Source organism: Gobius niger (genome assembly GCF_951799975.1).
Source record: "Gobius niger genome assembly, chromosome: 7".
Lineage (NCBI taxonomy): Eukaryota > Metazoa > Chordata > Actinopteri > Gobiiformes > Gobiidae > Gobius > Gobius niger.
Genome location: NC_136858.1, coordinates 31222054 through 31234994, shown reverse-complemented (window position 1 = coordinate 31234994; position 12941 = coordinate 31222054). Strand labels below are relative to the sequence as shown.

The 12941-nt window shown below is 40.7% G+C and overlaps 1 protein-coding gene across 6 annotated transcripts in view; it reads left to right on the top strand.

Moving 5' to 3' along the window:
* sorbs1 (sorbin and SH3 domain containing 1) overlaps positions 1-12941 on the top strand; it is a 99164-nt gene that overhangs the window by 31856 nt on the left and 54367 nt on the right. For 5 of the 6 annotated variants that reach the window (XM_079560572.1, XM_079560571.1, XM_079560573.1 and 2 more), the window contains exons 7-12: positions 792-934; positions 1073-1133; positions 2563-2637; positions 3875-3910; positions 5402-5501; positions 10078-10192. In XM_079560572.1, the coding sequence (XP_079416698.1) occupies positions 792-934; positions 1073-1133; positions 2563-2637; positions 3875-3910; positions 5402-5501; positions 10078-10192 (530 nt within the window). The remainder of the gene's footprint in view (positions 1-791; positions 935-1072; positions 1134-2562; positions 2638-3874; positions 3911-5401; positions 5502-10077; positions 10193-12941) is intronic. The other variant, XM_079560569.1, reaches the window with a different exon arrangement.

The following is a 12941-nucleotide window of genomic DNA, read 5'->3' as shown; positions in this document are numbered from 1 at the left end:
GCACTTTAAACTAATGAATGATTGTGCATGTCTTAAACCTAAAGTAAGCAAATCAAGCCACACCTAACTGTGACAGACTGGCCATAAACTAGCATGCCCCCCCCCCCCCTCTATAATTAGCCCTTCAGTAGAAAGACCAAACCAGACTTTTTAAACGCAATAAAGAGAGGATTCATCATGGATCTGTTTGCAAACTATCTTTTTTCCTTGCAAAGCTTTATTGCACTTGGCCCTCAGCCCATCAATGGTGACCAGTTTAAGGCCTGGGCACATAGTCTGTGATGCTTTCTATGCCAGTCTTGAACATAGCTGTAAACACTTAGCTGTGAATACTGGTAATATGGTGCTAGCCTGCAGTTAGCTTTGCCCGTTAGCCTGCTTCTTCTTCGTGATTCCATTAGTGTGTATTGCGCCTCCGGGTCGGAGCAGGGAAAGAGCCCCCCAATCACTCCATAAACACTTGTATAACTCCTAGAGGGACTGTGAAAGGGATTTATTAAGATAAACCAGTTACATAGTTCTTCTTTAATATATTCATTTATTTGGGGCAAGTGGCAAAAGATCAGAAAACTCTGGCTACTGCTCCCAAAAAATAACAATAAAAACAAAATAGGCTTTTTGTTGCTTCCTTCAGAATTTCTAACTTCAAATAAATACTGTTTTGCATAAACTTTTCATTGGGATTTACTTTCTCTAAGATAAATTAGCTTTTACCAATGTCAGATTATCAGTTGCTGTAATCCGTTCTCTATAATGAAGTATTGATGGTAACAGTGATTTGCCGTTTTCAGACCAAACCCCAGAGCGAGACAAGAGTCCGGAGCTGGGCAGAGACGCGCTCAGTCCTGTCCCGGAGATGGATGGGAAGAGGCTGCGGCTGTCCCTGCACTCCCCCATCCTGAGCCCAGTCAACAGGCCCATTGTCCCGGTCCGGGTAAGACACACCTCCGTCTCACTGCCCCAAGACTTTACAAAAGAGACTTCGATTTACTTCTGTGCAGTCGCTCAGTTCTTCCAAATGTACTGTTGAGTCCGGCTGTGGCCCAAATATCTCCCTTCCCTCTCGCTGTAGAACACTGAAAAGTCCAAAGACTGGTACAAGACGATGTTCAAGCAAATCCACAAGATCCCAGGTATGATATTTTCTTTGCATAATGTTGGGCAGTGGTTCTCAATCTGTGGTGAGAGCACAGTGAGCAGTACACACAGGAGTATTTACAGTTTTGAGCTGACAATTCTACACCGATATCATTTTTATGGTTGTGTTTGGGTGTAAATGTGTATCTTTAGCTCTGCAGATCTCTTGTTTGGCAGAATTTAGTCCCTCCTGGGTAAATTCTTTGTCTGATTTAGACCATGAGTTCTCTTGGTTCAGCGTTGCTTTAGAAGGACTTGCTTTTATTCTTCAGTCCCCATAGAAACCTTTTTTTATGGCCCTGGCCATTTCGGGCCTTCGAGACGATATAGTCCCGGTTGATTTGTTTGTGTGTTTGTTTTTTTCTTCTTTTTAATCTGGTTTTCTTATTATTTTGCCCTAGATAGACTTTTCTACATATTTCTATGCTACACACAAAGTCCAAGATTACATAAGAATATGGCTGGGTGATATGGCAAAGACAAAAGAATGTTGATTGAATTTGATTTTTGTCATATTTAAAAAGTAATATACGTCAGTAGAGAAGTTGTGAGCGCTTGCTAGATCATCTCTGTTTGCAAGAGAAACAGGTGCTCATCGCGATCTGAGGGCCAGAATGTACTTTAATAAAAGACCGGATGAAGTACATTAAAAAATAATGCAGAGTGCCTCGATCCTGTCACTTTTGCCATTACAGTTCATGAAAATACAGTGCATTCTGAAAGAAAATCATTGAAAATGGACTTGAGCTTACACAAAGTACTCCAGTATCCTCACAAAACCATTCATATAATTTCCTCCAAACACCAAACCACTGCTGTTGCTGAATGGAGCTTAACAGTCCCACTCACCCAGAGTTCAGTGTTCAGGGGGAGGACCACAGCTCATGAAAACAGTTGGAAGCAGAGGGAGGGAGGGAATTCAGCTTCTTGAAAGCCTTGTGGATAAGCTTCAGTCGGCGGGACCTGAGCAAATAGTGTGTATTATGGTCATAAGTGAGTCAAGGTGAGCCTGGAGTCTCTCTACAACAGTCAGCTGCAGAGACTCAGCTCCAGCATCATAAAGGACCCTCTGAAAACCTTGAACCACCTCTTCCGGTATCTGCCATCGGGACAGAGGCTGGCGGTTCCAAAAGGTAGAACCAAGAGATATAGAGACAGCTTTATTCCAGCAGCTATTGTCTTTTTTAAGCCTCAGTAACTGTAGATCTGACGAGTGCAAAGCCCTGTGCTGAAAGATGAGAGTGACCATAGTTGTGATTGTGATTCAAACATAATATTCATTTTGCAGCCCTTTTAAAGCTGCTACATTTTGAGGACCACTGTTCCACGCGGCTATAACTGTGTGTCCACCCCATGCCTGAGCTGTGTTTGTTGTCACTTGTGTATCACCTGTGTGCTTTGTTTCTCCATCACTGCTGAGCTCAGAGCGTGTTGAGGAAAACCCTTACCGTCCCACCTACATTTTCCCCGACAACTATGACATTCAGGTCAAATGCAAAGGTATCCCGCTGCAGTGATAACAAGGCTAACGCTGGCTTCGCCGGTCTGCAGCCGCACTAGGCTCTTCCAAATACTCCAGTGTTACTCATTGCCATCGCCTCGACAAACATTAGCCACAGTCACTGAGAGTATTTGAAAGGATTGAACTAAAGTACTAAAGAGAACTGTTTCATCACTGCAGGTTTTATGCACAATAGTGGGTGTTTGCTCAAGCTTCAATGATATAAAACAAGATCTAATTCATAATATAAATATTCTTCACTTGGATGAATTGGGGGAAAAAACTAGGAAATGTACTTCTAATAAGCAGAAAAGAAAGGTTTTAGAAGTCTGTTGACTGTTAGCACTGTGCAGACTTCTACCTTTTGTTGCATGAATATTGCAGTGATGAAGCTTACTCACCTTTTTTCCAAAACCGCTTACCCTTAAAAGGTCCTGAAATGGCCTGACTTAACATGACTAAGCTATAAAGGTAACACATTTCAATGTCTCTACTAATGAATATGTCAAGTATAAAATGTGTATATGTTTAGTTTTGACATTTAAATGTTTATCTGACTTCTACATGTTAAAATGCATCATTACTGGACATGGCTGCTCTGAGTTGCTTATTGTAGTGTTGCCTTCTCACCACTAGATGTCAGTGTAGCGTTGTGTATGTTGCCACAGTCGGAATGGACTCAGGATAGAGCTTTTACTTAACACTTTTACGTGTCCAAGTTTTCAATTTGATGCATTATTATATTGTGTTGAAAAAAAAGATATATTGTGATTAATTATGGTTTGGTTTCTATTCTGCCAACTCTTCTCTTGGTTTCTTCCCAAACTCTCTGCAAAAACCAATAGCTCGCATTAACTGCATTCTCAGTTTCCAGTATTTATTTACCGACCCCTTATCAACATGTAGATTCACTTCCGTTTTCCAATTTCTTTTATTTGGCTGTCAAGCACATTTCTAGCGAGGCTGTGGCCCTTTGCTCATAATGCAGTACTTCAGAGAGACGTTGAAGTGTATTGATGCTCAGATCCTGTTTTTAGCGCAGAGACGTTTCCAGTAAGAGCCTCTATTGGACACACTTTGATTGAAGAAGCTAATGCCCCGGCTAATGGCGAAAACGCTGTGAATAACTGCTTTGATTGTCCTCCTGTTTAAATATTTAGTAGTGCAATTGTCAATATTGAAGACAGGCTCCAAACAATAAATTATGTTCATTGCTTTTCATATTTATCTTTGTAGATGGCGCGTCAACACCCTTTTCCTACTTAGAAGAAGGTGAGTTAATACAACCTAATTGCATTATTGCAGTAATTTTAAGGGTGGTACGTATGAGTGTCTGTGGTTACTTTACATCAGTGTTTCCCAACCTGGGGTACAGGGACCCCAGGTACTTCTTTCCACTAATCATTTGCAGTAAAATTTTTGAATTTCATAGTGTTTTTGCTTTACTTTTAACACAATACACAACTAAATACCGATAAATCAGTTTAGCGGATGATTTTCTTAATACTTGGCTGCACCTTAGAGTTTAGGGGGTACTTTGATGAGAAAAGCAACCCAATATCTATTCCTTAAAGCAGCACTATGTAACGTGTTACCATAACCATATTAAATCCTTTTCGTAATCCCTCTGGGGGTAATACAAGTGTTGATGGGATGATTCTCCCCCTGGTGTCACCTGCAGCTTTCCCTGCTCCGGGTTGGAGTCCCCAATACACACTAATAGAATCACAAAGAATAAGTTAACGCGCAAAGCTAACTGCGGGCTAGCCCCACTTAAACAGTATTTATAGCCAAGTTTAAGTGAAAAAAATGATCTCCATTGTGTAATTGGCTGTACAATATCCAGCTCTCCCTTTGTCTTTTCTGTCAGTGTAGTATTTACTCCCACAGACAATTAATGAGTAAAAAAAACGCAACATGCTACGACACCTGCAGTTGCGCCTATGGCCTCTAGGGGCATGAGTTACTTAGTACTGCTGTTGGCTGTTTGCTTTTAAACTTTTATTACTTTTTTTATTGCCTCATTTTCCCTTTGTTTTTTCAATGTGTATTAGTAGTTTGAAGGTACACAATGTAATAAGACCTAAACCCTAACCTTAAGTGTTTTGGCCCCACTCGAAAACGCAGCAGCACATCTCAAGGGGCATTTTTTAAATAAACAATAAACAAGCCACCTGAAACAGGGGCTTGCTCGCACAAACCAAACCAACTTAAAACTAACTAGCGTGAATCGTAGAAAAGCTATTTTGGTAGTCCAGTCAATGATTTAGCTTCTCTACGATGGATACTCCCTGGATGAATGAGAGCCTTCGTAAACATAACTAGTGTGTATGCACCCGATAAAAGTATGTGACTGAAACTCATCTAACGGCCCTTAGATCGTTCAGAATATAGCATTTTATGTCAACTTTCTTTCTTTCTTTTAGTCTGTTTTCCCTTCAGTTAGTCAGTCGTTTTTGTTGTTGTTCTTGTGATATAGAAAATGAGGAGAAAATTCAATGGCATGTTCATTCACAGGGCATTTAAAGTCATTAAATTAATTGCTCTGTCTGAAATTGGACTAAATGTTTTGCTCAAAAGTTTTCCATTGTGTCCAAATTGCTTTTGAATGTCAAATTTCCACTCATTCCTCTGTTCGATGGAATGTTTGCGAATCATCAGACAAAAAATGTGCAAAAAATAGCATTAAAAACATTAAATTTGAGCCGCTGTTGCCTGTATAAACCCTACAATGTCTAATTTGTGCATCTTGTTTGTCTAAAGCCAGGACCGTCCCGCGTTCGAAGAGTGACATGCAGGTGGACTCCCGCAGTCGGACGCTGCCGGTGCCAACGCGCTCCTCGTCGCTCAAGCCCACAAAACGGTCAGTCGTCCTTCTCAAAAGAGCAGTGCCCTGTTGCCATGGATACACATGAGGTTGGAGCATTGGATTGTGGATGGGCAAATGTAGCTTGCATTCAAGACTATATTTGTTTGTCCTCGACAGATTTACGGGTTACTTGCTGCAGCCATTTCTATAAAAGTCCAATTTAACTTTGTGTAGGATTTCATTTGGCTCTTGGGTGACTGTAAGTACATGTACAGACTTGTTAAGGACATGAGCAAACTATTCTTACTATTCTCATAAATATCTGTCTGGTTGCAAGCATCAATCTCTCCCTGATTCTGCATGTCAGTCATTTGTCATTTGCCCAAGATGTTCCTGGGCATCAGGTGTTTTGCCATTGAAGTCCCAATATTGTTTTGGTTACTTTGAGAGGAACAATGTGATTGCTTCAGTTTATAGAATGGTCTGTAAAGAAGGTCAGGTGCCCTTCAGGGTCAAAACGTAAGTACAGGCACATAGCAGAGAAAAAGCCGAAGCACTCTGATACCTGGTTAAAAGTCGTTTTTAAGATTAGATCAGGGGTGCCCAAACTTTTTGCAAATAACATACCAATAACATGCCAGAAAATCAAAGATTGTAACAATATAGTGCAAAACATAAACAACAGAATCACCTGTATCTCCAGCAGTTACTTTACCTATTTCACTTGTTAACTCAAAGAAAATTCCATATTAGATTATTTTTTAAAGTTCAGCATAAATTCTTTTATGAATCAATTTCTAACACATACCTTTGTTGATGTCAACAACCTTTGAAATAAAAGTTGGAAAACTGGTAGTTGACGTGCTAAAACACTCTGTGATTGATAAACACCAAGACACCTCAACAGTGTTTCCTCAACTTTGTGAAAGGAGTGAAACAGCGCCCCCAATTTGACGCTGGTGGCGTAAAAGTGTACTGCATGCATATTTCCCATTGAGATTGAATGGGAGAGAGATAGTATTTATCACACCGGCGCAAAAGTAGTCATTCTCACTTTGGGAACCCCTGGATTAGATGGTATATATAGTATATATAGTATATATAGTATATATAGTATATATAGTATATAGCCAATATGTTGAATCTTTGCAAACCTGGTTCTAGATGTATGCTTACTTAAGCTGTAATTAAAATGTCCTTTTAGATGTTGCAGGACTGTATTTTTAAGAGACTAAAACTTTAGTACATATTGGAGATGCTTCATGAAGCAGTGAAATGTGATTACATTTGTTTGAATAAGAATTAAAAGTTGATTTAAGCGAATAAATGTACATGAAAACTATACAAATATTAAAAATATTTGGACTAAATCTTGACTAAATCAGAATTTAATTTTTGTCAAATTGAATGTAAATTTGTTAAGATTATGGCTACGTCATGGCTCGTACAGGCCAGTCCCCCCAGTGCAGTGTTTGACAGACTGCACTGGTTATGTCTTAGTCCTTGCTTTGTCCCGGTTTAGTCCTGGTTTAGTCCTGGTTTTCCGTCCTCTCTCGCCCCTGTCCACACATGTCGGTGCTGACACAGTGCGATCCGCTCACTGCAGTTCCTGACAGTCTGACACAGCGGAGCAGGTGACGGAGGATAAACTTTAGCTCATCAGTTCTGTCCACGGCACACTGAGCTCTGATCTTTGACCCCTGCACATGTCTGAAGAGATGCACCTCAAACACCTCGACGCAGCTGCAAGGGCTGATGGGTAAAATTACTGTCACAAGGACAAAGCAGCATGGGCTTATGCCAAGGACTGTGGTGGCGGTGTTTGTCAGCAGCAGTGGCTGAAGTAGAAGCGACAAACATTTGGAAATAGTTACTGTGGTGTGAACCATCGCCCCTCAGCCGCAGGAAAGCTTGTTCGAATCTCAGCAGATGATTCCTGAGCCCGACACTCATACTACCCACAGTCACAGTTTATGGTTTTAGTATTGTATGTGCAAATACCTGAAGATGGTACTGGCCTCTGCTCAATTCTGCCCACTGACATTATGTGCTTGAGCATGAAGAGCAGAGGACATGTTTTCATATTTTTATAATCATCTCCTATTTTAAGAAAGTGAATAAATATACATCACAAAAAATATATCACTGTGGGCTATCATTCAGGCTAAATCAGTGGTTCCCAACCTTTCACCTAGAAACCCTCCTGCTCACAGAGACGGCCTGGGACACTCCACAGTCATAACCACAGCCCCTCAGAAAAATGATAAGAGATAAGGACATTGTTTTGATAATTGGCATTTCTTTCCAGCAGATAAACTGAATGTGGGGTGTTTTCTGCAAATGCTAGTCTCTGTGATGACTTTACCTTTTAATTTGCTCCAATAATGGCACTTATATGACCTGAACCAGCCTTCATGATCAAATTAAAAGGCTGCTTTTACTACAGAAAGACAAAACAAATGTTATTGGACTACTACAAGAAAAAAAGAAAAAAAAAGGACTATTTAACACGTGTAAAAGAAGAAAATGTGCAACCTTCCACTCTAACCCTGATCTCAGAGGTCTAGATCGCTCAGAAGTTTGGTAAAATAACCATAACATGCACGTAACTCAATATACGTAACTAATCACTTCTGGGCCACAATTGCGTTAAACCTCCACAGTTTTGTTTTGCTGTTGCCGTGTTTCCTCTGTTTGTCAGTGGGTTGGAGTAAATGACAGATGAACTATGCTTGAGTGTCTCTGAAAGGGAAAATATGTGCAAAGGGAGTGGGTGACGTAATGCCCATTCATCCCTCTTTTAACGCACAATGGACAATACCGTTCAGTGTCATCAGGAGAGTTTCTTTACAGACTGATGTTTTGCCAAAAGTAGTTTAAGTAGAAAGTCAGAATCTCAGCTCAAAGACAGAGGAGGTTTTATTGCAACCACTTTCAAAATGTACACAGTGTTATTCATTTAGTGTATTAACTTTATGTCAGTGACTATGTTTAGTATATGATTTATTACAGTGTTTTGATCTGAATGCTGAATGAAGTACATGAGGCTGTGCAATGTAAAGATGAGGAGAAAGAAAGGGAAGAAGCAAAAAGGGCTTGTTGCAGTCGACCTCGTCTTTCTAAGCCAGGCCTCTGAGTCCTGGTCACGCAAGCACTAGCGCACCGTTTGTTTGCATGCAAGATGTCACACTAGTCTGCGCTGACGCTCTTGTTGCATCAGGCGGAGGTTCGGGCCCTTAAGGTCTAATTAAGTAATCTAGTCATCTTTTTTTTTTTTTTTTTCCTGGCCGATATAACAATAACACTATCTGATCCCTGTGTTTGTAGAGCTCATCATGCCATGATCCGGTGGTTTTTCAGTTTAATGCCCCTCTAACTCCGACAATTTTGCACACCACTCATCCTTTCACAGTCTTGTCTTTTTCTGAGTGAGTAACAGGGGAATATGACCAATCGCAGGGAAGCGTTGACTTAAGCTTTAGTTGCCATCTTAAAGGGACTGGATGGAAGTTGCCTTTTTTTTTTACTCGCCACTGCCACCTTAGGTCTTACACGTAGCTGCAGTCTCTATTTTAAGCTTGTGCATGTTGGTATTTCGGGCAGAAATCTAGGCCCTTTAAAGGGGCTAGATGCAAGTTGGCCATTTTTATACTCACTACTGCAACCTCAGGTCATACGTGTAACTGCACCTTCAACATTAAGCTAGTGCATGACGGCACTTCGGACCCGAAGTAACAACTTTTTGACTGACAGTGCAGGATTTTAGAGGCAGTTGTGGTGAACAGGTCTGGGCTCATTCTACACATTAGGACATGGCTGGAACATGTAGGGGGAGGAAAATACATAATGTTAACTCCGTATATTCCCTTTTCGTGATTTTTATATATATCTTGATCTGGGTACAAAGGAATGTACCCAGATCAGAATGTAAAAATGTACGTTTAGTGTAATCGATGAACAACTTATTTTGTCATAAGCAGTATCTCTTAAGCTTCATGTGCTCAAAACTGTGTAAAATAAATAGCATTGCAACATTTTCAAATCAATTCAGAAAAATATTCTCCAGATCAGTAGTTTGTCAAAACAAGACTTCAAAAACACACCAGATCAGGACAAAAAACATACTAAAATTGTAGCATTTAATGGAGATCTGCACAAATTATCGGCCACAATATCACATCGTTATATCAGGTGATGAAATATCTGTATTGCAACAAGCCACCATGTAGCTCAAAATCTCTAAAGTCTTCCACCTTACTGAGATTGTCACATTTTTTTACACACTCAGCCAATAAGTTTGAGAACCACTGCTTCAGATGAATCGATTTGCCGCCACTGAATCACTGCCCAAAAAGTCTGCAACAATTCCTGTTTTCATTCATTTGGTTATTTGTTTTTTCTCAATGGAGCACTTGGTTTGTGGTCAGTATTTACTGCATCACGAGTTTTTGCGTCACTCCTGCAGCATCGACATTAGCTGCGGACCGAAGTGGCCTTGGCGCGGACGGACGCAGCGTCTCTGAATTTAAAAATGTGGTTGCCATGGAGACAATTTGATAAGCCCCCCTTCCCCTCTCTCCCCTTTCTCTCTCCCCTCTCTCTCTCTCTCTCCTTCTGTTTCGTCTTGCAGGAACGAGTGGCAGCCTCCGGACAAAAAGGTAGACACCAGGAAGTACCGCGCCGAGCCGAAGAGCATCTTTGAGTATGAACCTGGCAAATCCTCTGTGTTGAAGCTGGAGAGAACGGTACGCTCGCATCTACCATTGATTTATGCTTCTTCTTTTCTTTTTTTTTTGCATGTCGCGTTGTCAGCCCACACACGCACACACACACCCACCGTTCTGTCACCTCTCGACAGCTTACAAGGCGACGTATGTTCAGCCTAAATTGCCACATTCCCGAAGGGTGTCCCGTTGCTTTGACAGACGATCACGCCTAAAGGAGGGGGGGGGCAGAGGCAGACTGGATATCGCTTACAGGCACGGCTATTGTCCTCACCTCTTTTCACTTTAAGGTTATTGGACCTGATCGACTCGCATACACACTACGGGGGAGCCTAAGTGCAACGCTTTCTCTGTGCGTGCAATTTAGTGGTGTTGCTTAAAGCGCCTGTGTTCTTTGAAGACAGGCTGCCGTCCTCTCCTGTCCACAGACCTGTGAAAATTGCTCAAAATTCTAGAATTGGTTGCACATTCCATGAAAATAAACAAAGTAACAAAAAAGCAATAGTGGCGTTTACGTAAGGCTGGACAATAAATCGCAAAATCTGCTTTGGTCAATCTCGATAATCGTCATGGGACATTGTAATCGACAGTTTTACACAATAGAAGAATTTTGTGTGTTAAATGAAACTGGAGGAAAGCCTTTGGTTTTGTTTGCGCTGAGGTTCGTATTAAAGGTCTGTCTTAGTCATACCTGTCAAGTTTTGGTTTCAAAAACACAGGACATTTTCTAGCGCCCGCTGCGAGCCCATTTCATTCCCGTCTTACCAGCCCAATCAAGCTCCAAGACTGGGCTGAAATACGGTAGTGTCCCGGGCCAAAACCTGGCACTTGACAGCTATGGTCTAAGTTCATGCATCAAATCATATTTTTTAGCATGAAATAATACAATCGAATCAAAAATCGAGATCGATCAATGTGACAAAACAAAATCTTGGTTCATATTTTTGCCATATTGTCCAGCCCTAACTTATTTTTCAGAGAGAGAGAGCTCCTCCTGTTTGTTTTTGGCTAATGCAGCTCTATGTCTGGCTGCAGATATGCCGGATTTAGCTTATAATGTTCATTTGATCAGAAATAAGGAGTTTGCCCTACCTGTATTATGATATTGTGCAAAGAATTTCAGTTGCCTGTTAAACTTTTCAATAGCCAATATAGATACAGACGGCATCTCTGGACTCACCCATATATGGTCATGTTTGAAAACAGTTAAGGGGGAAAACAATTTGGAGTAAAATCTAAACTTTCTCTAATTATTCAAAAACTACTTCCACAAATGCTGAATTCTGAATATAGTTTTCTACGAAATAAAGATACAAAGACATGGAGAGGAGCAAAGTGGTTCAACAGCCCATAAATACATAAATAACGGAGAATGCTGACATGATTCATTGAACAATCTGCTGTGAGAAAATATCCATGTGGGCCTGATTTACACTTGACTTTATTTATGTGTGGTAAATAAGTTTATATTCCACCAGAAAATGGCTAAAAAATATTCTTTTTTCCCCCTCGGCAAAGCCACGCCCCACTTTTATGACGCGATGCTGTCTGTATCTATAGTTTAACATTGAGGTGGAGGGCAACTGAGAATTCCATAGTGGTCACCATGGTAACTGTTGAATTGCTGATTTTTATTATTTTTTTTGTCTTAGTTCTTGGCAAATATCTCTGTCATTACTGAGACAATAAACAAAAAGCAAAAACTGTTTCAAAGTTCAATGTCTCCTTTGTCAGCATGTATAGACTAAGGTCCAATTATTAAAGGATCCTAAAGTGGTGACAATATTGCAAAACATATTTGTGGCCAGGGGAAATTACTTTCAACCGTAATAATAATACAGAGGTTTTGTTTTAATTCAATCACTTCCAAATACCGATGATACCACATTTTGTCAATTCAATTTTAAGGCGTTCTTTCATAAACTGCCTTTCTCCCATAGAGTAGTTGTAGTGGCTCAATGCCCTGTGCTATTAGCCACTGTATAGGTGGAAGGTGTACAGAAGTTCTTTAAGCACACCTGTCTTCAAGAATACCAAAAGAGTCCAGCAGAGTTGTTAAATCTGATTTATTTTGCCTTAAATCAGCACAAAACCAAGAACTCTGACAATGACACGGTCAAAAATCATATCGCCTCTGCACCGTCTACCACCTGGTGCCAATTTCCTGTCCTTTTATAACAGCTGTGTGTCCTTACAAGAAAGGGTAAACCACATTTTACAGGAGGCACACATACATAGGACAGTCAAAATGGCTCCTACAGTAGTACTGGCACCTGCCCTCCAACTGACATTATAATATCATTACATTCTACACATGAATGCAACCTATGACTTTTAAAATCCATAATAATCGGCCTCAGAAAAACCCATATCAGTCGACCTATAGTCCCATGTTTATATTGCTAATAAATTATGCTCCAACATTCTACAGCATCGTTCAGCTTTTGTACTTCTCACTCTTTGTATAATGTCCAATACACATGTTTATGTCGCTGGCCCGCTCTCATAGAAAGGCCAGTTATTATATAATAGCCGATTATGACGCACATGAAGCCGGTAGATTGCGTTAACTCAGCTCTGGCCTGATCCCACCGTTCATTATTGAAAGGAAGTCTGTCCCGGCTCATCCCAGGACCACGGACAATTACAGCCTTGTTGCTTTCCCATTACAAACTCATTTGCTGCGGGTCAGCGTCCTGGCGCTGCCCTGTCTAATATTTACTGTCTTGGTGGTAAAAAGCAGACATGACAGATTAAAAGCAATGCTCTG